At 40.4% G+C, this 25,157-nt stretch overlaps 1 protein-coding gene across 12 annotated transcripts in view; it reads right to left on the bottom strand.

The window, feature by feature from the left end:
- CDKL5 (cyclin dependent kinase like 5) overlaps positions 1-25,157 on the bottom strand; it is a 202,326-nt gene that overhangs the window by 12,061 nt on the left and 165,108 nt on the right. For 3 of the 12 annotated variants that reach the window (XM_070605917.1, XM_070605918.1, XM_070605910.1), the window contains 3 exons: positions 18,629-18,728; positions 13,565-13,684; positions 10,944-11,160 (listed from right to left, as the gene is read on the bottom strand). In XM_070605917.1, coding sequence (XP_070462018.1) covers positions 10,944-11,160; positions 13,565-13,684; positions 18,629-18,728 — 437 coding nt within the window. Of the gene's footprint in view, positions 1-3,920; positions 11,161-13,564; positions 13,685-14,885; positions 15,009-15,965; positions 16,180-18,628; positions 18,729-25,157 lie in introns of those variants that run through there. The other 9 variants (XM_070605915.1, XM_070605916.1, XM_070605908.1 and 6 more) reach the window with 5 other exon arrangements.

Below are 25,157 nucleotides of genomic sequence, written 5' to 3'. Positions count from 1 at the left end.
CATGTTGGCAATTCCTGTTTTGTAACAGCTTTATTGAGATAAAGTGCACCTAACACACAAATTTCACCCATTCAAAGTGCACAATTCAATGACGTTTAGTATATTCAGAATTGAGCAACCATTATCACAATTTTAGAAAAATTTCATCACCCCAAAAAGAAACCCTGCACCCATTAACCATCACCCCCCAAGCCACTTGCCCACCCCAGCCCCAGGCAACCACTGATCTACTTTCTGTCTCTGTAGATTTACCTGTTCCAGACATTTCATATAAACGGAATCATAGAATACGTGACCTTTTCTATCTGGCTTCTTTCGCTTAGCATTGTGTTCTCAAGGTTCATGCATGTTGTAGCATGTATCAGGACTTCATTCCTTTATATGGCTGAATATCATTCCATTGTACAGAGAGACCACATTGTGCTTATCCGTTCATCCGTTGATGGACATTTGGGTTGTTTCGACGTTTTTGACTATAATGAATAATGCTGCTATGAATAATTGTGTACAAGTTTTTGCGTGGACATGTTTTTATTTCTCTTGGGTATATACCTGGGAATGGAAATGCTGGGCCATATGGTAACTCTATATTTAACCTTTTGAGGAACTGTCAGATGACTTTCCGAAAGTGACAGCACCATTTTACATTCCCACCAGCAGTGTATGAGGGTTCCAATTTCTCCACACTTGTTCCTGTCTTCTTGATTATAGCCATCCTGGCATGTATAAAGTAGTACCTCATTGTGGTTTTGACTTGTATTTCCCTATGGCTAATGATACTAAGCATCTTTTCATGTGTTTACTGGCCATTCATACGCCTGCCTTCTTTGGAGAAATGTCTATTCAGATCCTTTTGCCCATTTTAAAATCAGGCTGATTTTTTATTATTGAGTTGTAAGAATTCTTTATATATTCTAGATACAATTCCCTTGTCAGATATATGATTTACAAATATTTTCTCCTATTCTGTGGGTTGGCTTTTTACTTTCTTGATGGAGTTCTTTGAAACACATATTTTAAAATTTTGATGAAGTCCAATTTATCTTTCTCTTTTGTTGCTTATGCTTTTGGTGTAATATCTGAAAAACTATTGCCAAATCCAGATCATGAAGATTTACTCCTATGTTTTCTTCCAAGACTTTTATAGCTTTACCTGTACATTTACATTTAGATCTTCGATCCATTTTGAGTTACTTTTTGTATATGGTATGAGGTAGGGGTCCAACTTCATTCTTTGCATGTGGATGTCCAGTTGTCCCAACAGCATTAGTCAAAAAGAGCATTCCATCCCCATTGAATGGTCTTGACACCCTTATTGAAGATCAATTGACCACAAAGGTGAGGGTTTAATTCTAGACTCTCAATTCTATTCCATTGATCCGTATATGTCTGTCGTTATGCCAGTACCACACTGTCTTGATTACTGTAGCTTTGTGGTAAGGTGTTTTTTTTTTTTTTTTTTTTTTTTTTTTTGGTGAGGAAGATTGGCCCCAAGTTAACATCTGTTGCCAATCTTCCTCTATTTTGTATGTGGGATGCTGCTACAGCATGGCTTGATGAGCAGTGTGTAGGTCTGCACCCAGGATCCAAACCCACAAACCCCAGGCCACTGAAGCAGAACGTGTGAACTTAACCACTACACCACTGGGCCAGCCCCTGTAGTAAGCTTTGAAATTGGAATGTGTGAGTCCTCCAACTTTGTTCTTCTTCAAGGTTGTTTGGGCTATTGAGTCCCTTGAAGTTCCATATGAATTTTAGGATCAACTTGTCAATTTCTGCAGAGAAGCCAGCTGACATTTTACATTGGAAATTGCTCAATATTTCAGAATTTAACAAACAATGAGATACTGAGATCTGTAAAATGTTTCTCTGCAGGTAACTTGTTTAGGAGAGCATATAAATTATTCACTTCATTTAATTTATGACAATATATCAAAAATAAAACTTTTATTGAGGGACATCCGAAGCCTGACAGAATCTTGCTATTAAACACATAAACTATGTTTGCAGTATTCTTTTATAGGGGAAACTTTAACTAAAAATATATAATGTAGCAAAAACTCATTCCCTTACATTAACATATTTACTTTTATTTTCAGAAATGCTAGTGTGGTCTACACTTGCAGGGGATTTTTTTTTAATTGTGGTAAAATATACGTATCACATTGCAGGAGATTTTTAAACAACTAAATGAAGTGCTATGAACAAAGAAGTAGCATTAAGCGTTGCCAAGATTAAGAACATGTGAGCTGATTTTGGTACTCACTGTGGGAGGAGGTTACTTGGATGAAGCAAAGGTATTTCAAAATAAAGGCACCACCATGAATCCAGTCTCAGAGCCCAGAAGACCGGCCCCTAAAGTGAGCCTTTGAACAGACGCTGAGAGAAGCCCGCCTTGCTGTCTACCCGGAGCGGGCTGCGGAGGCCTCTGACTCACGCACAGCTGTGAGGGCTGCTGCGCCCCCTATAAGCCAAGAGCAGCTCCAAGCTGGGCGGTTCTTAACTGAGACAACTTTGCAGGCTTGGTGTGAAGATCAAATTGGATAAGTGCATCGAAAGGGCTTAATGAGCTCTCCATAACTGGCAGTCAAGATTCAGTGACATTCTTTTTCAACCTCATAGGGCTGCCAATTGGGGCACAATAACAGCAATAATGTTTTATGGCTAATATTTACGGAGAATCTATCAAGTGCTTTTTAATCCTCACAACAACCCTCTGTGGTAGATACTATTATTATTTTCATTTAAAGACAAGGAAACGGAGGCATAGAAAAGTTAAGTTACGTGCCTAAAGCCGCATAAGATGTAGGTGATGGAGCTAAGATTCCACTCAGGCTCTCTGACCCCAGATCCTGTGCTTTTAGCCACTTCCCAGTCTCTGGACCTCTACTGACTTGTTTCAGTGAAACGTTCTACTCTCAAGTCAAACCAGTTACCATCTGCTGGGAGATGGGAGGAAGGGTGGTCCGTGAACCGTCCCACATCATGAAGCCCATGTCAGTGTCTCTACAGGGAGACGCAGCAGCTGCGCTGTTTGGTAGCGCTGAAGGGTGTGTGGGCTTCACAGTGAACATACTCGGCTTCAAATCCCAGCCGGTGACCCCGGGCAAGTGAACGGCAAGTCCAGGAACCTGTTTCCTCATCTACAAATGGAGATACTGCCCACTTCATTGCGTTGGTGTGAAAAGTAGATGTAGTAATAAAACACTGAGCATTCTGCCTAGCCATAGTAAGTGCTATCAACATAAAAAAATGACAAGCCCCAGATACTTTGATTCAGGCTTGATAAAAAGTATAGCTGAAAGCACAGACCCCAAGTTCCCACGACACTTAAGGAGAAATTTGGAGTGAAGAAACTGGTGACACAGTGCTCTTAAGAATACAATGCACTAGATTTTAGCTCCTATTCTTTGTTTAGAAAGATAAAGAAAGTTGGAGAATATTTATATAGGTTATCACAAAATTTAAGTTCTTTCCCCCTGACTGAGCATTTGACTCAACGGTCTTCTTATCCTTAACGACAAAAATCAAGGCCTAAAACTGGTCAGTAAACTGGCCCCCAGCCTGCCTGTTTCTATAAATAAAGTTTTATTGGAACACAGCCACACCCATTCATTTACATATCCTTTATGCTGCTTTTGCACTAGAATGGCAGAATTGTGTGGCGGTAGAGTTGAGTAGTTGCATCAGAAATCCTTTGGCCCACAGAGCTGCACATATTTACTACCTGGCCCTTTATAGAAAAAGTTTGCCAACCCTCTGCTCTAAAACATGAAGAAGCCCCTATTAAGCTGTCCATCTTTGCTTTCTCCATGGCACTGAGCAGGAGGCTGGCATCTCTTCCCATCCTCCCCAAACCACCAAGAGAGCATCTAGCAACACGCAAAGGAGACAGCAGTCAAGTGTAAAAGAAACCAAAGTTTTCAAAGTGCCAGAAGGGAAAAAAGCTTTATAAATACAAAAAAAAAAAAAAATTATCAACATCATTAAATAACAGGATTTGCCCTGCTTTACATTAATTTCTGTCCCTTAAACTGATTCCAACTTCAAAGGCCCATTATCCCTCATTTGAATTCAAACAAGTTCTTTACAAAGAAGGAACTAACAGAGCTGCTTGCTGTTCAAATACCAGGGACCACAGTGCTCAAGATGGGGACGGCCTGGCAATCATATCAGTCAGTGCAAAATCTGCATTTTATTAAAGACATTTGAGAAGATCCATTCAAAAATACATTGTGCTCAGTAAAAATTAACCATTTCATGCTGATAATTAAGGTTACCACGGAATAGATATTTGTATAATATTTACAGCAACAATAGAAATTTTACATAAGTTTAGAATGGAATACATGCCAGAAAAAACTTGATAAGATGTACCAACACATGATACAAAGAGTTATATAAACACTTTACAAATGGTTCATAATTAGCTCGTGAGGAATTTAAATATTCAACACTTTAAATTCAGTTTGGATTCAAAAATTAAAAAGGTTACCACCACATCACACCCTTGCCACAGTAAAAAGTATGGAATTACACTCTGTATTATGGATTATAAAGTCTGTGCAATTAAGAATTTCCACTGATTCTTCATCTACCAAATTTGGATGTTACATCATTCTGGCTCATCCCTATTTTTGTTTGCATGCATGAGCAGGGCTCTCAAAGTCACCCTACCTTGTGTCTTCCCAGATTCCCCCTTCAAACCTCCTAGAGATTGAAGAAGCTCGGAATAGTCTTCTAAGTATATACAGAATAACTACCTGAATTCAAAATGGCACAAAGCAATTCTTGGAGATAGGAATTAGGGGCAACTATTTTGTCTGGTTTAATTGTTTGTGTTAATCAATCCACGTTTACTGGGAGAATGTCCTTGCGATCACAGCAGTTACTCCTCCAGCCTGACTCAATCAGTGACCAAGCAGGAAACAAGGGAGGGAAGCAGACTGAGATGACCATAATCAATCGTGTATCTGTAGTGAAAACGGATTTTATACAAGCTTTGCCTTCCATTTCGGAAAATCTAAGCCATTGTGGAGCACCTAAAAGTTCTCCAGGAGGCAAAGCATTGTTTTCTTCTGGAAACTGAATGTTTTGTAACTGAAGCTTTTGACAACTCTGGCGATAAACACTTTAATCCCCCAACAGGGACAAAAGTCAAGGCATCTACCTTTTCTATTCCTGGGTTTCGTCTGATTAGCTCTGAAGCAGAGCACTAGAACAAGCTTGTCTACGCCTGAAATGAAGCAGATCAGGCTTTTGGGAAAGTAAAATCCCAAACCAAAGGAAGTCCTGAGGAATTCTTAGCCGTCTGTCAAACGGAGGGGATGGAGGAACAGATAAGGCCTCTTTCTCCCTGACACTCTGCGCTGGAAGAATAGCGAACAAGGCAACTTCTAATCTGCATACAACATGGAGACCGATTTTGTAAAATTCCAAAGGAGGATGGAAATCCGACCCAAGGATCAAATGGAGTTCAGAGAGCTTCACCGTGTGGGGAATGAAGGGCCTTCGAAGTGAAACCGGTTTCACTGCCGCGGTTCTCTGGCCCTACAAGTCCTACGTGCAGACTATTACAAATTTTTTCTGGCAAAACAAATGACAAACCTCCCTCAAATTTGGGAGTAAACAGTTAATGAATGAAAATACAAGGCAGGTCGTGATCATATTTAATAGCCTATAGGAGATACACAGAAAGGTGTGTCAGTGCCCGGAGCGGAGAAAGGTGGAGTCGGGACCAGGCCCATCGCTGACGAATTAACAAAGCACTATGGGAAATGATTATTCACATAGTAACTGACTTGGCACAAAAGTCTATGATCTTTTATAGTACATTCAATTAAAGGAGAAGAAATAGAATAGACTAGGGCAGCAGGCCCAGAGTTTCCTAGCCACCTTACTTCTACCACATTGTGTGTATACAGACAGGCAAGGGACTCATCCTGTCACGGCTTCATTATCTTGCATTTACTCATGGTTTCTAAGACAGAATTTTTTACCCAGCGGAATCAGAGCACAAGATACTCTATATCTCAGCTGGTCAAAATGCAAAAGGAAGAAATCAGAACCACTTACAAGGTTTTGTTTTGTAAGTTGGCCCTTTAAGTCTCTGAGACAACCTTCTTGTGAGATTCTGGCCCTGGGGATTGGTGACAGGACACTTAGAACATTTGTACTGTCTTTTCTGCAGCTCCTTTTAAAGAGACCATTTTCTCTTTAACTGTAAATAAGTTTTCTCTGCCTACACACTTTGTTAGTGATGAACTGAAGGAGGCGAGGAAATATTTCAATATTTTCTGACTTGATTCAGTGTATCATACCACATTCCCAGTTCACAAAAGCATGAGTCTGTGGATCTTAGTGCTCACATGGAGTCAATATCCCACCACAATGCAGGAGGTAACAAACTTCTAGGTAGAAAAGCAGTGCTCTCCAGCAAACAACGCTCTGCCCAGGAGAGAGCACGCAGATTGCTGAGTCCCAGCTGAGCTCTAGGAGCGAGTCGCGGCGAGCAAGTGCCCTTGCTGAAAGTTGGGTCACCGCCAGGACCTAGGTGAACAGAAATAGAGCCTTCTCCACACTTGGAAAGTAATCCTCTGGCCTTTAAAAAAAGCTGTACACTTATGAGTCATTCTCGATACACAACTAGAAGAAAATAAATGGCTTTTTTCCTTATTTACTCTAAAAACTAGTTTAAGAAGTGAGGATACTAACGTTAACTAAGAGGTGCTGGGAAGGGGAACTGGGATAGCATTTCCTAGCAAAATTCACTAATTTTCAGGTTAGGAACATGCTTAACTGGCTAACTCTATAACCACAGCATACTTTATAATACATGACGTGACTAGAAACTAACCAGCGTAGCTCTGAGCTGAGAATTAAAGTACAACCGCATATGGGAATCTTAAAGCATGGTTTAAAACAGATTAACCAAGCGTACAGCACAAATACTCCTATAACAGCCACATCACAACCACCAATAAAGAGTTTTTTGCTTCTAATCAGCCTGTCGTATGCCAATATTTGTAAAGAGCTATTAAATGACTTCAATAAAAAACAAAGACATTTTCTTTTGGGAGACATAGCTAAAACCCATGGATACCTTTGAGCAGTTGGTAAAAATCATGCCAATCTGCTAGGCTGCTGCTTGCTTCTAAATATAAGCCTCATGGCTCTATGAAAGATTTTTCTAAGGATGCTGACCTAGAATTTAAGTTCTCAAACATCTATAAAGAAACTCTGGTCTCCTCTTAAAGGATGCATCTTTTAGCAGGCCCAAGACAATGGAAACGAACAACAGGATTCCAGGGATTCAAGAATAGTGGCAGACGACTCTTTAAGAGAACGCGATGCTGAAGAATTCATACCTGCAGCTGCGTAGCCTGGGGAGAACAAGGACAGAGCCGAGCTCTGCGGACTGCTGGGCTCGGAAGACGCTACAGCAGGGTTTCTCAACCTCAGCACTACTGACATTCGGGGCTGGATCATTCTTCATTTGTGGGGCGGTCCTGTGCATGTAGCATGTTTAGTGGCATCCCTGGCCTCTACCCACTAGATGCCAGTAGTACACCACCAGCCCCAGTTGTGACAACCAAATGTGTCTCTTGCCGTTGCCAAATGTTCCTGGGAGACAAAATCGGCCCTGGTTGAGAACCACTGCTATAGACACAGCTCACTTGAGCCCCTTAGCATGGAGAACTTTTGCTCTTGGATTCTGGAGAGAGGCTAAACCTCAGATCGAGACCAAACAAGGTTTAGTAAAAGTTCATTTAGAACTTCTAAGAAGAAAAATGAGGATGGTGGTAAAGCAAAAGCAGAAAAACAGCAAAGCAGAGTTTCTTTTCAAAAGGAGATCAGTGATACTTCCACAGAACAAAGTAATTCATAAGCCTTCCTTCAACCTTTTTATCCTTTAGGAAGTTAAGGTAGACAATAGCATATGGATGTCATAAATTTCCCCTCCTAAAGAAAACGCAGACCTTCGTGACTTTAGGTCAAGTCCTTCTTGTCACAGATGGCAATCTTTATGAGGTCAACAATTCATCAACCAGAGGAAAACAACGTTAAAAACTAAGAGAGAGCCCATTAGATTTGAGAGAAAACTTTACCATTTCCCTCTGTGAGAAGGAAGAGAATTATCCATGCTAGAAATGCGGATTGTAGTTCACTTATAGCTTATTGAGGTCAATGAAAAGTCAGAATGGACAAAAGCTGAGAAGAGGATAAAAGAGCTACTTCAAAAACACTAGTTGAAAACATTGTAGATATTTTCTGGCTCAAATCTGGGAATGTACGAAAAGTACGTATCGACTCTTCATCGGTTAGGTTTACTTTGCTCTAGGTAGAAGGCAATTATTCTAGCCCTTCTTTGAAGAACCATCATGAATATAAATGTTCTGCATAACATCTGAGATCCCAGTGTTAGCAAGGATGAAAACATGGGAAACCAGCCCCTAGGTGACAACGAGCCTCAAATGCCACAGTATGGCAATGTGACTGCGCAGTTCCTAAGCGCACAGCACAGTGAGAAGTCTTTCCAGAGGAAAAAATGTAGTTTCTGGTTTGCAAGGGAGAATACAAGGTACAGATCTAGTATGAAAAAGAATTACACACCCTTTTAGAGTCATTAGTATCCAGGCAAAAACTGCTAAGGGTCCATGTCACTTATATAACTGAGCAGCTGCCTGGGAAAAGCCACAAGTCAGAGCTACTTGAACAGTACTGAACTGGTGAAAGAAACAGGATATAAAAAGAACTGAACAGCATGCAAACTACTGGTTAGAATCAAATCGTTTCAACGATAGTACCCAGTTGAGTTTCATTTTAGTGCCTATTACACTTATTAAAATTAAATAAAAAGCACCTTAAAACGACCTCTATATATAATCAATACACATCGTTATAGCAGTTATATAAAAATGCACTATGTACACAATTTAAGCTTCAAGGAAACTAAGACCTTTTTCTTTATAATCTTCATAATCATCAGCGCTATGATTCTCAAAATCCTGGAGACAGGGAACAGTAACTCAGCACATTTCAATTATAGCTGATATGGTTCAGGGGCTGAAGCTCTCAGAATACTGGGACAAGTCGTAAATACTGAGAAGTTACCTCTTTAAGGGGTGGGAGGGGATCTTTAAAAATATTATTGCTAAGAGACTACTTCTAAAGATCTAATACTCTTGATGGATGATGGTATTGAGGTGATTTCTGTCAAGGATGGCCCAGAGACATGGGACTATAACCCTTGTTGGCCAAAGGCATTAATGACATTTGGGAGTAATCTGGGAATTGAAGGAGATCAAATGAGGGAAAGGTGAGTCCTGTTCTGTCTATGTGTGTGTGTGTGTATTGATGTGCATGATAACCTTGTTATAAGTGGACAGTCCCAGGAAGAAAAAATGACTATAGCAATTTTCTCTACATCTGGAATTGCTTCAGGAGCCTTTTAAATATATTGGAAAGAGCAATAACAAGAAAAGCATTTAGAAATAGAAATGCCACACGTGTATCTTACACCACACCAGCCAAGAGTCTCCGGTACAGTGCCCAGGATTCAGGGGCATAGAGCTGGTTTGCAAGATCTGCAGACAGGTGCCTCTTAGAACCTTACAACTAGGAATGTTCACCGGCAAATCTTTGGTCTATGCTCTACACTAATGCTAAGTAGAAGAGCACATTCTCTCTATGAAGACCCACGAGTAACCCTGGATCTGTTCTCCCCTCAGGTACAAGGAACGTCCCTGGACACGAATAAGAGTCAACTGTAAGGACGGAGACGAGGCCTGCTGGAGTTCTCACTGGCCTAGCCGACTCTCTTCCCCTGTGGGTTTGGAAAGAGACGCTGCATCTCATCTCTACCAAGGATCATGTCTAGAGGCTACTGCTGGGGCATGAAGGTTGAGCAAGGTTCCTACAGTCACATATAGCCACAATTCAACTCCCTTGATTAGAAGTATAATACTCACTTCATATCACAAATGTATAAAAATATGGCAGATAGTGTCATAACGGTACTTTTTTTAAATGATATTTATAAAACAGACAGATATTTACCATATATATATTTATATATAGAATAAAATACTCCTGATGCAATATATAAATGTTACTGTTTAGTTTTTATAGAAACTACCGTAGCTGTCCCACTGCTTCACAATGTTCCAAACAGCTCAAAATAACTTTACATTTAACATAAAAGGTATGATTATAACAGTACAATATTAATTAATTATAAATAAATGTTACAAATCCTATCAAATATGGAAGTTTAGAAAACAATTTAAGACATACAGTTAGTTCATCTGCTAACCCTTCAAAGGGATACTCTTGGATTACAATAAACCCCACATTTAGTCTAGGCAGAAAAAAATCTGTGGTGAGGGCATCGGTCAACACAAATTCTTCTATCCCTTGCAGTGCCAGAACACACCCTGGCTTTCCCGAGTCCGAGAGGAATTGCACTAAAGCTGGAACGTAAGGGGGAGAAACTGGCAAGAATGTCTTCCTCTTCATTGGCACTCTATCCATTCTCACACAAGACCCGTGGGGACTGGCGCTCCCTAAGGAACTCCTGTGGCTCTAAGATCCCTGACTAGCATTCGTGGCCGTGAGGAGCCAGAGCTCCACACATACAATATTGCACACACCTTCATAAAGCTGAAAATATTGGCTTACCACCCGGGCCCAGCCCATTCCCCAACCCCACCCCCACCCCCACCCCGCAACTGGCTTATGCCCCTCCCCAATCCCTCCCCCTCCCAGCACACATTACAAGGCTGTCTCTTTTAAATCATTCAGATTTGGCATTCGGGACCGATTTGTTCTGTTATAAGGGTGCCCGTTTGGCCCACTCTTGGCACTCAGCTGTTCAGAGTAGGAAGGCCCCTCTGTGGCACTCCGGGTCACAGAGGACACATGCCAACCAGGGTCCATCTGACCTGGCAGCTGGAGGGCTGGCCTGCCCTTTGGTGTGGGCTCCTGCCGGATGTTACTGCTCCCGCCAGAGGCTTGGCTCAAGGGGTGAATCCGAATTTCTGAGAAGGAATTTTTGGTTTGTTGAGCTGCTAAGGGCTGGAAGCGGGGGTCTGAGGAAGCTGGGTGATTTGAGGCTGAAGAGAGATGTAACAGCTTGCGCAGTGATTTTAATGGCTGGCTCTGAAAGAAAAGATGAGAGCACATGGACGATTTAATTTAGAGTAGACTCGGAAATGGGGATGAAACGGAGGGGAGATCTGAGACAACTGCACCAGCCAGGGAGGGCGGCCATCGGGGAGGACGAGCTAGTTCAGCTTTATCTGTTCTTTCCCGTTCTTTTCCGATAAGATTAAAGTTGTTTTTTTTCTTTTAATGAAAAAGCCTAGAAATCTAGATAAGAAATCTAGAGCTGATGTGGTGGCTGACCAAAGGTGTAGGCACCTTCCACCTAGCCGCATCCCATCCTTCCGGAGCATCTCATGCTCCAACCAGCAGGAAGAAGCAATAGAAGGGATATGCCTCTCACTTTGAGAAGACATTCTAACAGCTCCACATAAAGCTGTCACTTGTATGTCACCAGCCAGAACTCAGCCATACGACCATACCTAGCTGCAAGAGAAACTGAAAAAACGTAATGTTTCAATTAGGTAGCAACATACTCAGCTAAAAATTGTATATCCCCTTCTGTTCTTATCTCCCCAAGTTCCCTTTTCCCTAGACATTGCAAAATCTAAATGTTCCCTTTCTGCACTTTTACTTGTTTTTGGCTTTTGATTTGATTTTTTGAGGCGGGGGGAGGGTAAGCTTTGGGCCATAAAAAATGCAGAGCACAGAGAAACAGGCAAAAGCCCTACAGATGCTAAAACACGACGGCCTTCAATTCCTACCATGGGCTCCTCGCTGACCCGCCTGTCTGCTGTGTGGCTGATGCCTGGGCCCCACAGAGTGCTGTACTGTGGAGGGAGACTGTGTTTCAAGGCCCTGTGGGCTCCCCACAGGAGAGGCATGCGAAAGCACTCTGAAATTCAAGGCCCTCATAGGGACCCGGGCACCTCTGGCTGCCAATCTTCAAGAGCCACGCATTTAAGGGCTCAGCAAAATTTTAATAAAATGTTGACAATCTCAAGGAACACTACAAGATTTGAAGGAACAGGGCACTGAAATCCCAGGGAAACTGCTTGAGAATTGATTCAAGTAGAAATCGCTCCTGGGGAAGCATCCTCCATGGCCATTCCAAAGTCTGTCCAAGAAAGCTTTGTTTGTGGTCCCCATCGGAGGCGGCATCGTACAATGTGCATCGTAAGTGCTCAAAAGTGTGTTCTTTGCTTTTTTTAAAAATGAAATTGGTACGATAACACAGTGAGATCCCTTGTGATTTTTATAGCTCTGACTCCATGTAACTATTGAGCAATTACAATAACCTGGGTTCAGCTGGAGAGACAAAATTACCTGAAAAGAGCTTCTTGGCAAAAGAAATGGCAACACAAAGAAGGTTCTAAAGCCCCATATTATTTTTTTTAATTGGGAATAGAACATCGGGCCCTCGCTCAGAGCCTTGTGCTCTTAGTTCCGATATGTATCCAGTAACTTGGATGTCTGGCTCTCTATACCCTCTCCACCCCCCAGCCTATATTATGTTAGAAGCAGAAAATATAAATGATTGGGCAAATATAATCAACATTTGGGAAACTCCTATCAGCAACTCTGAGTAACAGCTTACAGTGAAAGAAAGTAAACAACAAACCTATAAAAACAGACCCTCCTCCTCCAAATCACAGAAATCTGTGGTCATTCATAGGCACGAGTACTGTACAGCCTCAAAAGCCCATAAGGGTTGTCAGAAATTACAGCACAGGAGAAAAATGAATTTACAAAATATTGAATGGGATCAAAAAAGAACTTAGATTATGTTACTGTGCTCATTATGGGATACTGAAAAGATACAACGTTAAAACATTTCTAATCAAAATAGTTGTTCAAAGGAGATAAACCTCAGTCACCTGAAGAATCTACTGATTCAGCTTCCGCTCATTCTCCCATTATGGCAGATAAACGTGATTCTACAATACTGTCTAATATGCAGTTCCTAATGCAACTGTTTGCAAGTTTTCCATCAAAAACAGTATGGATTTCAGAAGTTTAAATATTCTTTCAAGAAGAGTTATCATATCTGTCTTTCAAGGCCCAATTTGTGTGCCACCACCTCTAATGAAGCCTTAATCTGCCCACTACCTCCTCTCACTCTCCCCTACATTTTATGGCCATGAATTATGGTTATTTATGGATTTTCTCTCTCTTAGGCTGCAGGGTATTCATGGGCTGGGACTATGTCTTAATCGTCCCGTTAATCCCCTCCAACCCCCCAGCTAGGAGAGGGCTAGGATTCCTCGTTGGATATGGTCACTGAAACAAGCTGCATCTGGACTCCTAAGATGCTTCTGGCTATTAGTGAGCGTATATTACAGGGAGGCTTTCAGCCTTGTGGAACATTGAGAGGCTAAATTTCTCAACCCTGCCCTCCCCCCTCAGGAAAGAGGGTCACTGCAGAGTCTGAGAGTCTAGGAGTGATGCAGGCGCCACTCACTTGGGTCTGTAGATCAGAGATCTTCTCAGGACGCCACTCCTTTGGTCTGCTGCTCGGAGTGCTAGCAGAGTGAATGGCTTTCTGTAATGTCAGAAGATCGGGGCCATCAGAATTGGGCACCTAGAGCAGAATGTGGGCAAGGATTCAATAAGCACACCAATAAGCCTAGTTAAGATATGCAACCACACCCAAGAGAACAAAAGCAAATCAAATCAAAACTAAAAAAAAAAAACCCAATAAAAAAACCAAAACTCTCCCAATGTTCACAATGCAAGTGATGCTAGTTAAGTTCTGCTGCCCTCTTAATAATTTTCCCTGCATTAGGAAAAATTGGCAGATGTCATGCAGCTTTGTTAAAACCTCAACCCTTAAAGCATTCCCATGCTGTTAGTTTTAGTCGCTGTAAGAGAGAGCAGTTAAATTGGGCTGTACCAGGAATTGCTGTCGTATCCTCATTCCATATTGCAGTTAGGTTATGAACCAGTTCAATAAAACAAAAATTTGTTCCCACTGGGGAAATGATCCAAACGCTGTATTTGGTGGTGCCAAAGAAGTCTAGCAGGCTTTCAGGGATAAGCAAAGTGGGAAAGTATGGTTTGAATCAGATTCCCAAGACACTGCCCATTAAATCTGGGTCTAGCAATCTGCACTATGAGAATGCTGGAAATTTGTGGCACAAATTCCAAACGAATGCAATTGGTCCATTCACTGATTTTGGTGAACACAGAAGAGTAATGCCAAATGCCAAGCAAAAGCTCTGGCTTTAAACTAAGTGACCAGCAAAAGCTAGAGCCAGGCAAAGAGCAAATCACCAACAGAAGCTGTTTTTCACGGAGCCTGCTAGCTCACTTAATTTGGTCAATTCCACTTGGTTTCAGAGAAACAAACTGCCAACCAAGTGTTAACAAACTTTGTGAGCCAAACGATAAGACACTTGCTAATTGTAAGTGTTAATCGAATTCTTTACAGGAAATAGGGATTTTATGAATGCTGTCTGCCGACAATTAATCGAATTCTTTACAGGAAATAAGGGATTTTATGAATGCTGTCTGCCGACAATTGGCTAACGAGACAACCCAAACTAGCCTTTCGCTAGTTTGTTTGTTCAATAATAGCCTTTATATGTGACAACCTCCTTAACTGATTCAGAAAATCCAGAATGACAAAGAATTGATATCTCAGTGACTTTATGGAACTGGCTCAGGTACTTAACTAGCACAAAGAGAATATGACCCCATGAAAATAAAAGACATGCTGTTGTCATCAGTAAAACAAGTTTACTGGAGCAGTTTTCAGGGCTACCATACGTAGAAATGGGTACCATGGGTGGAGTGACTACAGGAAGCTTTTTCAAAGAAGAACTATGCTTTAAATGATTCTTTGAATTAAAAAGAGGAAAGAGGGATTTCTTGATGCTTGGATTCTCCCCGTTGGTGGAATCTGTCTGCAACATAAGATACAAATAAACTAATTGCAAAAAAAAAGAAAAAAAGCTGTTCTTATTGAAACTCCTAGCCCTTGGAAGCCCTCAAAATGTTAAATATTAATAGTCGCTGAAAGAATCTCTCTGTGCTGTGTGTGTCTTTAGAGGGGTTCTGTGTCATTTCTGGACACGAAGATGCCAACAACGTAAATTCAAGACATGCACAAAATTCTATGTATTTAAAGAACATGTGATCATGATCTATACCTGTAATAGGAATGCCTAGAGACCTGCACACATCTATTCACATTAAGCTTACAAAACATTTAAGGATTTATTGTCAGAAATATGATTATTATACAGAATTGTGTTTCAAGAGCTATCGCTGAACTTCAACCTTTTCCTAACTGCTAGAGAGGACTTCAGCAACCAAATAATCCACCATGGAGTCTGCCGATTAGGGAAAAAACAAGATACTGCAAACCCATTTGAACATGGTCAACTCTTGAAGCAGAAATCATCAGTTGGAAGAGGATTATCACTGTTGCAGGATTCTACCGTTGAGGAAGAAGCCTGGTTCTATGCTGTTAGAAATATTCACCCCGTGGAAAATGTCTGTCGCAATTCAGAATACGGGTTTTCAATGTGAAGAAACAGAAAGTTCAATCTTTCACTTGAAGCATGATTACCAGTTAAGATACTAACTGGGATACAATTACCCAGTTGGCCAAGTCACCATATGCTCTGAGGGCTTATGTAACTCTCTGGATATGGCACTGAGGCCACATTTCCCCCGGCGGCTTCCAGATTCGCTCAAGTCAAAGCAGGCACTCTTACAAGACAGAATTATTTTTTGGCACCACTTTTCCCTCTTTTGGACATTTCAATTGTCAGAACTAGAATGTATACGAAGGATTCAGAGCATCTTTTATGGGTACGTATGTGAAGACATTTGAGTAAACTAGCCCAGAAAGTTTCCTGTTCCCATGACAGAGATCCCAGGGCAGAGTTTAACTTGAGTCAGTAAGGAGGTCACAAGAGAGCTCCCAGGAACAAGTGGCCGGAGGCTCTCCACAGACGTGGGCCTGTGGCATGGACTGAGCCTGGGGGCCTGCTACTCAGGAGAACCCACCTCTAGTTCTCTCAACTGATTGTGCCCCTTCAGGTAGCTCACAACTTGCCTGGGCAGTTCCTACAGCAGCAAAACAAAGGAGTTAAGCTAGATTTAGGGCCCACGGAGGCTTTAAAGTGTCCTGCTTCTCTATGTACACTGGGCATCAGATTTCCATTTTGTTGAATCTTATGCAAAAGCCACAATGCTTTAAGTCTTTCAAATTTTGTTTATCTAGTTTTCTTTTGCTGAATTCTAGAGAGTGAAAGAAAGCTAACTTTACTTCTGTTTCAACGTTCATTCGAAGGAGGCAGAGTTAACACAGTGCAGGCTTAGGAGCCTGAGGTCTGGCAGGATACGCTGAGTGCTCTCTGGAAACCTTACTCTGGATACCAAGGTCCTTTAAAAAAATTTTTTTTCTTTTAATTAAAAAATGCAGAGGTATAAACTTTTGGTTTGGAAGGCTTAAGTCATTGTGGCCTGTGCAGAGAGATTTTGCAGTGACTTTACATATCAAAAATGAAATGTTTGAAAACCTAAAAAAAGAGTAAGTTCAAATGGAGAGGATGTTAGAAAGTACTAATTTTCTTATTTACTCCAATCTATGCTATTTAAACATCTAAAGTTTGGACCAGATCCCGAATAATGGAGTCAGACAACATGTATGTACTCGGCTAAGGCCACAGTGAGCCAGGGGCTTCAGGTCTAACGTTGGTCTAAGGCAGACAGACAGCAAAAGCTAAAACCACACACAAACCCCCTGCACTTCCTTGGTTCCTGCTACATTCTTCCACCTAATCAGCCCACAGTGGCTACGGACCTGAGGTTCAGAACAAAAAAAAAACCTCGAAGTAAAAATAATAGTGGTTAGGTGGAGGTAGTCTCAGTTTAATGTTGATGACGGAGAAGTATGTTCTATAGACAATGATAAAATGTTTATTTTATTAGCAGTTTAAATATTTTAAGCTTCTCTACTTTAAATCAGGTCTATTTTGTTTATCCAGTCTAAATAACAAATGCAGTAATATTTGATTGAGTGGCATTTTGATTTGATATTCTGCTTTAAGTGAGTTTCAGTGAGAAATACAGGCAGTTTGTTTTTTAAATGAACACTTCAGGAATATTATGCAGCCACTAAAATGAAGATGATAAAATTTGTGTAGTAACATACATATTGTGTATATGAGTGATAGATAGAAATACTATTAAAAGCCAGAATAAAAAATTATACTAGAATGATCACTATTATTTAAAACAAACTAAATAACCACCTTCTTTCCAAATATATACACAGACTAAAAAGCTAGGAGTAAATATACTAAAATCCTACTACTAGCTGTGATAGGGTGGTAAGATTAGAAATGATCATTTTTTTTTTTTCCTCAATTTTTCTATAATGAGCTCATTTATTTTATAATGAAACATAAATTTAACAAGAAGTGAAAGAATAATCTAGAAAGGTAATCTAGGAAGGTCTTTATTAATACTTCTAGAACATCTGTGAGACAAAAATCCTTACTTTAGGTATTATATTCTTGCTACTATCATCTATCACATCTTTACTTACAATTGAGTTAAAATTCTAGAATTTTCATAATGGAATGGACCTCAGAAACACTGAATCTAACCTACTCATCTTACAGATGAAATCAATGAAGTCCATCTGAGCAGGCCATTTGGATTATGCCTTTTTCCTTTTTAAACAAATGAGAGTCAATCGTGTATGACATAAAACTAGAAACAAAATCATTTACATGGTTGACTCAACTTTGTCCAGTCTTGAAGGTGCCAAAAGCAAAGGGGGAAGCAGGCCTCACATGGGTGAAGAAGCTCCTGCTGGCCTGGAGGCCTGGCTTCCCCGTGTTTTTTCACGTCACTAACCAGCAGAATCCTTGTTTGGTGGTTCAGTGATGCGATGTGCATGGTTCCATGGAGCCAGCCCCAACTCAGGCAGAGGGCTCCCAAAAGATAAGACTCATTCCATTTCACACTTCAATGACAAGATAAACATGTCTTCCTACTAAAGCAAGCCCTGAAGTGCCAAACACGATCTCCTCTCTATGACTAGGCAGCACAGAAATGCAGCTGTCAACATGGGAATTGGATAACCAGCCAGGGGAGAATAATAAATGATGGTTAGTTATGAATTTCAAGATTTAAACATAAACCAAAACCATTTTCTAAGCTTTCGCATATCTTTAGCCCCCAGAGAGAAATAAACCCTGCCGCTTCATAGTTTTTGCATGAATATAAATTCACATGGTTAAGACGTTTATTGAGAGAGGCTTAAAGTGTTTCCTCTCATCCAAATTAAATTTATTCTATTCCTGGAGATTCTGTTGAATCTAGAAAAGGCTCTGTGAGAGGAGGATAGTTACATAGAATTTAAGACAGAAACATATATAGTGTACACATGTCAAGTCTCAATAAGAAAATAATTCACTTTGATTTTCACGTACAAAGTGTAAAGTACCCACAGACTAATGCAGGCTCATATGCCATTGTATATAGAAATTGGCCATCTACTTACTGTTTGTGATTTCTTCTTTTTCTTTTTCATTGACCTGAAAAAACCTTGTTTTTCCTTTTCCTTGAGTTGTTCAGAATGACTAATGTTTTCAGGACTTTTCCTAAATGGGAAGACATTTTTATCATATTGATATTTCAAGCATTTTCCTGCCATTATATGACAAATACAATGAAGACTAAAAATGCAGGACACCAGGTTCAAATAGCCATGAAGAATTAAGCACACAGGCAGAGCCTCTAAAAAGCACAGGAGGAACCGAATGTAATCAAGCACAGTTAATGATCAGCCTCTGGCACAGGCTCACTCGAATTAGCAATGTGAGCATTGCTACGAACGATCTGTAACTGTGCTGCAGGACCATTTTCACGCTGCTGAAAACCTCAGAATTAGAGAGTCTAGAAAGCATACGGTTTAAAAGATGCCTTTTCTGTAACCCTCCAAGGGAAACAGCAGCAACATTTTCAATATCTTCATTTTTCTATTTACCTTTTTAAACCAGCTCAACAAGTTCATTATTAGTGGCTTGCCATGGTATTGAACATAAAAAAATCAATGCTGCTACAGACACATTACAAACAAAAGTAAAAATAGCCTGAAATGGGAAAATTCCTTTATAAAAATCTCATCTCTATTTACTAAAACTAAATAAAAAAATAGATAAGGGAAGAAAGAAAGGTAGACAGAATGAATGCTTTAATACAAAGCATTCTTCTGGAAAAAAGTTTCTAACTGAAAATACTGACATTAAGCTTCATACCACTGACACCACCAGGTATTTTAATACAAATAGGAAATATTAAAAGACAGTAAACAAGACACCTTGGTCCCAACAAGTTGGCTACTTGTATGTTAACAGAGGCTCTATATCACTTTAATTCACCGTCTTTAAAAAGCAACTCAACTGGTGTTATTCTTGAAAAAGGCACATTCTGTGGGCTCTATTTTAAATTTGAATATCTAAGTGACTGTGGAAAACAATGTTCTCAAATGATTGGATTAGCTATTCCCTAAAATTAAGAGTAGAAACATTAAAGTGACAGAGTTCATTCATATTTATGGTTTTAGAACACCTAATAGTGATGAAGTTACCTGAACATCTAAGAAAACATGAGCAAAGTAGCATTCTTTACTTGATTAAATCTGTGTGAAGGCAGAGAACATCTATATAAACTATTATAGATCCACATGATAGAAAACATCCTAAAACTATTAAAAATATATCACATTTCAAATAATTTTCACTGATATGAAGGAACATTCAAACTACAAGATTCAAAGCTTTCTACATAATAGGAGCTCAATTGTATTAAAAAAAGGGTATGTACGTGTACATATGCACACATTTTTAAAAAGGCAGGAAGAAAATACAATAAAATCTTAATAGCAATCTTCTCTCAGTGGCAGGATTATTGGTGATTTATGGTTCCTTCTTTTTAATTTCAACAGCAAACATGCACTACAGATATAATAAAAAGGTTTTACAAACCACACAAAATTTATTTGAAAAACCAAGAACTCAAGATCAAAGAGAACAAGGGACAAGATTTAGAGAGAGAGAACAGACAGATAAAAAACAGCAAGTAAAAACTATGACTGTTTGAAGGAGCAATAATCATTTAAGTGTTCAGACTACAAGTCAATGAGAACACCAAGGAAGTACAAACACGTACTGTAGACCCAAGTGTTCCTGAAACTTATTAAGACCTGCAATTTTGAACATCATTGAGAGAGTTCCAAGTTCCAAAGTGAAAGTTTTATAATACAACACAATTAGTAAAACAACCAGTGTTGGAACTCAGAATGACACATTTATAATTTTGAAAGCTAGCAAATTTCAGACGCGATGGAATGGGTGAGAATGGAACAGTGAGACAATTCTTAAAATGCAGTGTTCTGCTGTTGGGAAAACCCTTGCATCCCAATGACAGAGTGGGCCTAGACCCTGGGAATTTGGTCAAAGTTTCTTACGACAAGTACTTTTGGGATTAAGGAGATGAAACCCTTGCCTGGAGCCTAAAGACAGGCTGCCCTAAACTTGATCCCAGGCTACAGCATCCAGTCACGTTAGGGTTCTAGGGAACCCCAGCCACCATCTAGTCCAACCAGTCACACTATTTTTAATGTTCTGTAATTTCCAGAAGTTAAAGAATTATATGCTTGTGATATAGCTTATGTCCTTCCATAACGGGGTCTGCACATAACCTAGAAGCACAGCAGAGTATTCAGATTAACGGATAGAAGCTTTTACCAAGCAGAATGAAAGTCAACAAAATCTCAAAAGCCTGACAAGAGTCAGCAGTAAAAGTGCTTTCTGCCAATCCAGGAGATCTTCAAGGGGAACACGCTCATCATGACTACAACCTCAGGATGGGAATGGGCACTACTATAAGAACCTTAATGCTGGTGCGAAAGGAAGGGAAGGCTTAAGACACTAGTCCTAGGAGGAGGAGGATTTGAGTGGGAAGAAGAGTGTCTATCCAATAAGATGAAGGCATGAGGAGAGGGGCAGGGGGCAGGGTAATGAAAGAGAAGAAGGAGCAGAGCAAAAAGTCTAGTGTTTGCAGTTTCAATGTCCCCAAAACCCAGGGAAGATGAATCAAATGCCCTCTGCAGGGTCTTTCCAGAGGTACTGGAGAAACCAGAGCTGGCAGGGCAGAGGGAATGACGGGGAAAGCATCTTCAAACTGAAGCTGAGCAGAGGCAGTGGGGCCAAGATCCAGGTGGGGGAAATCTCAGAGGCCAAAACAAAAAAGGAAATAAATTACCCTTGAACTAGAGGATGACAGGAATGAAGCGTAAGTGTGCATGCATCACAAAAGACACAGAAGGAAGTCAGAGAGAAAGAGAAAGAGCGCAAGTGGGAGAGAGAAAGGGAGAAGCTACACTGAAACATATACAGAGAATTAAAAGAGAAACAAAAGGGAGAAAATCCTGGCAGAGAGACTCAGAGAGATGGAGAGAAGCTGCCTGGAACATAGGCACCTGAAAAGCTGTGTGTTATACCAGAGAATGAAGAGAGAGACTTGGACATTTACAACCGGTACTGTGCCAAATGGGTAAGAGCGAGCCCCATAATCTATCTCATTTGTGAATTCTGGACCCTGCGATTCTACCTGGTATGGCTGACAGTTATGTGCTGAGCTGAGCTAACTGTATAGGTAACAGATGGGTCCAAGAGGAGCAGCACAAGAGAAGGACAAGTGGACAATCACATAAATCTCAGGGACGGGAGCTTTGAGAAGGACCACGCAGCTAGTCACCTGGCACATTTTCCAGGGCTGATAAAACAGCAGGGAGGGGGTAAGGATGATGGTACGGGGGTAACAGGGGTAACAGTCTCCTTCCTGCACAGTCATGGGACTCAAAAGTTATCTAACACAACAGCTATTTCCATAAGAGGTCAAAAGGAAAGAGAGAATTTAAAAGATTCACCTAAAAAAGGGAAGGAATTAAAATTGACTGAATCAAAGTCAGCTTGCACTTCGTACATGCCAAGCCCTGTGTTAAGTGTTGCAGCTACAGAAAAGAATGAAACAAGTGTGACCTCAAGCTGCTCACGGATTCCAGGCGGGAGACTCAGAGGTCTGACGGAGGGTCAGACTCCCGGGGCTTCAGTATAACCCCGTTGGGAGTAGCCTGAAGGCGAGCGGAAGAGGAGAGGGGCACTTGCCCTGCCCCGGCCCTACCCTGGCAGTGTGACTACGGTGGTCAGTTAATGTCCGAGAAGAGAAAATCAGGGAATAATTTTGTGAGTTATGGCGGCAAGTAATAATGGATACCAATATATTCATAACTTTACGAGAAGAAAAAGCTGGGGATTGTACGAGTGAGTGACAGCAATTCTTCACTTAACTACTAGGATTTCTAATTAATTTGGTTTACTGTTTAACCATCAATTTTTAACCCAATTTTGACAGCAATCCTCCTAAACATATTTATATACTTTGCCTTTTTAAGCAAAGAGCAGCCTATTTTATAAATACATATTCTACATGGATATCTATTCTATGTATGAAACCATAAGAGTTAGAAATGATCTTCCCACTGGGGGCCTGAGAAAATGCAAAAATACCCTCTTCTCTCCACAGTATTGCTCGGGATCATTCTCCTCTGCACACTGTATTGTCACCTGGGATTATTTCTTGCCTGACAATCTCAGCGCCAACTGCTAGAAATGTGCATAAAAGAAGAATAAACAGGCTCATGGGGAGGGTAGAGGTGTTTTCCCATTAGTAAAGATGATGCATCTGACTGCATTAACTCTATTTCTCTTGTTCTGCGATATTTTGGCTTATTTCCCAGTTCTTAACTGGATTCTGGATAGCTGAGATGGCCAGAATAACCACCCTGGATCTTAGACTACAATATCTATTTATCACTTTAAAATATGACATAGTAGATTGATTTTTCCATTGCAAGAAATGTGTACACTGTACAAATAAATATTCCCTTCCCAAAAGAAATGTAAAGTACTACTATCAAGGAGAAACAGACTGACCTTAGGTAACTGATAATTTAGGAATAGCAATTCACTATGTTACCATAGCAAGGTTCGTTCATGTGTTTGTAACAGTTATCAAACTGCATCTCTCTCAAATATACACAATATGGTGAACCAATGAGAAATTTTGTTTAAGGAAAACAAAACAAAGACAAATCAAGCTTAATGAACGACTAAGACTAAGTTAGATGTGATGCATGAAGGAAAAGTATCGACAGCATTATCATAAGGAGTAGTGGGAAGAAAAGAATATTGCCAATTTATCATTGGCAATTCTGGAACTCTCTCAAGCCTCATAAAAGTAGTATCAGAGTAGGGATGACTTGATGAAGATTTGTGTAAAGTTCAACACCTCAATTGTGCCTCTAATTCTTTCTAAAACAACTGTTTTCAGGTTTCTACACATACCCAGGTCTAAACAAGCTCTACTCAAACTGATTATCGAAAAGACAGAAACAATATGTTGTTAATACTACCTATCCTATATTTGGATTTAGTTTTGATCTGACCTACCTAATTTTCACAGGTCTATATTAATCTATAATTGATACTCTTTTAAACCATCACCACTTCCTCGTGCAATGACCAGGAGGAATAACACTTCCTTCTGCACTTCTGTGTTCTCACAATTTAGACACTATTCTTAGAGCTTGTCAAAGTCACAGTTGAAAACTGTCAGTGCTAGTGACTAAAAGAAGCCGTACGTGTGCTCTCAGGTTAATGTATAGGAGATCTTGCCTACAGTTTCAGGGAGAAAGAATGCACCAAAGGTTATCAGCAAAGTAAGTGGAGACACCTGCCAAATCATACTGAAGTCAGAGGACATTAACAATAAAAGTGGCTGTTGTTAAGAAGTCACAACAGGGCCAGGCACTGCTCTAGGTGCTTTGGATGGTTTACCTCATTTAGTGATCACATGAAGCCTAGGAGGGAGCTGTTATGCTTAGACCTGTTCTACAGATGAGGAAACCAAGGGGCAGAAGGGTCAAAGTTACATGGCCAGAAGGGGACACTAATCAAGATATCCTACTTCCAGAGTCTAACTTCTTGTCACTAATATTAAAACTCTCATTTCATAAATAAGGCAACGGATGTAAAGTGTGCTTATAAAAGTATTTACAGCTTTAAAAAGATCGTTTTTATTATTGTTTTTAAAATAAGTAAGTTATTTTCACCATAGGGCACAGTAACACTGAAACCTTGATATAACCCTACCAATAGGGTCCAAATTGTGAAATCACACAGAGTTAGGAGTACTGACCTAGGCCCTTCTGTGACCTCCAGCAACAAATACCACAGATGGAATCTCTGACAAAATGATCTGATTCTAAATTCAGTGTGTTACAGTGATACGCCATTTTATTCTCTTGATGAAGAATTTAGTAGTTCTATGAAGTACACATAAATAACCCTCACACCTAGATTCTGGGCAGCTGAGAATATAAAGTCTACATTATTAAAAAAAAAAGAAAAGTTCTTACTCCCCAGATAGATCTGCTAATGAGACTTGATACACATTATAATTCTCTCCCCAAATTTTTATTACATATGACCCAAAAAGATAAAAGGATAAACAAAGTTGGTGCCTCATTTTAACCTCTGACTACCATTACGTTTTTGTGGTAGCATACAGGGTTGTTCCCTTATTTCTCTCCTTTCACCCCGAATGAAATTCAGGTGGCAGAGAGGTGAAAGACACGAGCTTTGGAGTCAAAGCCTATCTAGGTCTAGATCCCCGCTCCCTCCGCCCTGTTACTGGCTGTCCAGCACCGAGCAAGCTCCTCACCTTCTCTAAGGTGCAGCGTCCTCACCTGTAGAACGGGAGCCATCCCTACTTCAAAGGCTGATTGTGTGGACTGAGTGAGCAGTGCACACAAAGTGCTAAGCAAACTGTCTGCTACGTGACTCAAGAGCAACAAGAGAGGAGACAGCGGAAGACATCAATCATGTCAGGAGAATGCAATGGAAGACTTATGAGGTGTTTACTGACCCAGGAGATTTTTTTCTTTTATATGATATCTAATATAA

Source organism: Equus przewalskii, chromosome X, assembly GCF_037783145.1.
Source record: "Equus przewalskii isolate Varuska chromosome X, EquPr2, whole genome shotgun sequence".
Taxonomy (NCBI): Eukaryota; Metazoa; Chordata; class Mammalia; order Perissodactyla; family Equidae; genus Equus; species Equus przewalskii.
The sequence above is the reverse complement of the archived record's forward strand: the minus strand, read 5'-3'. Positions and strand labels throughout refer to the sequence as shown.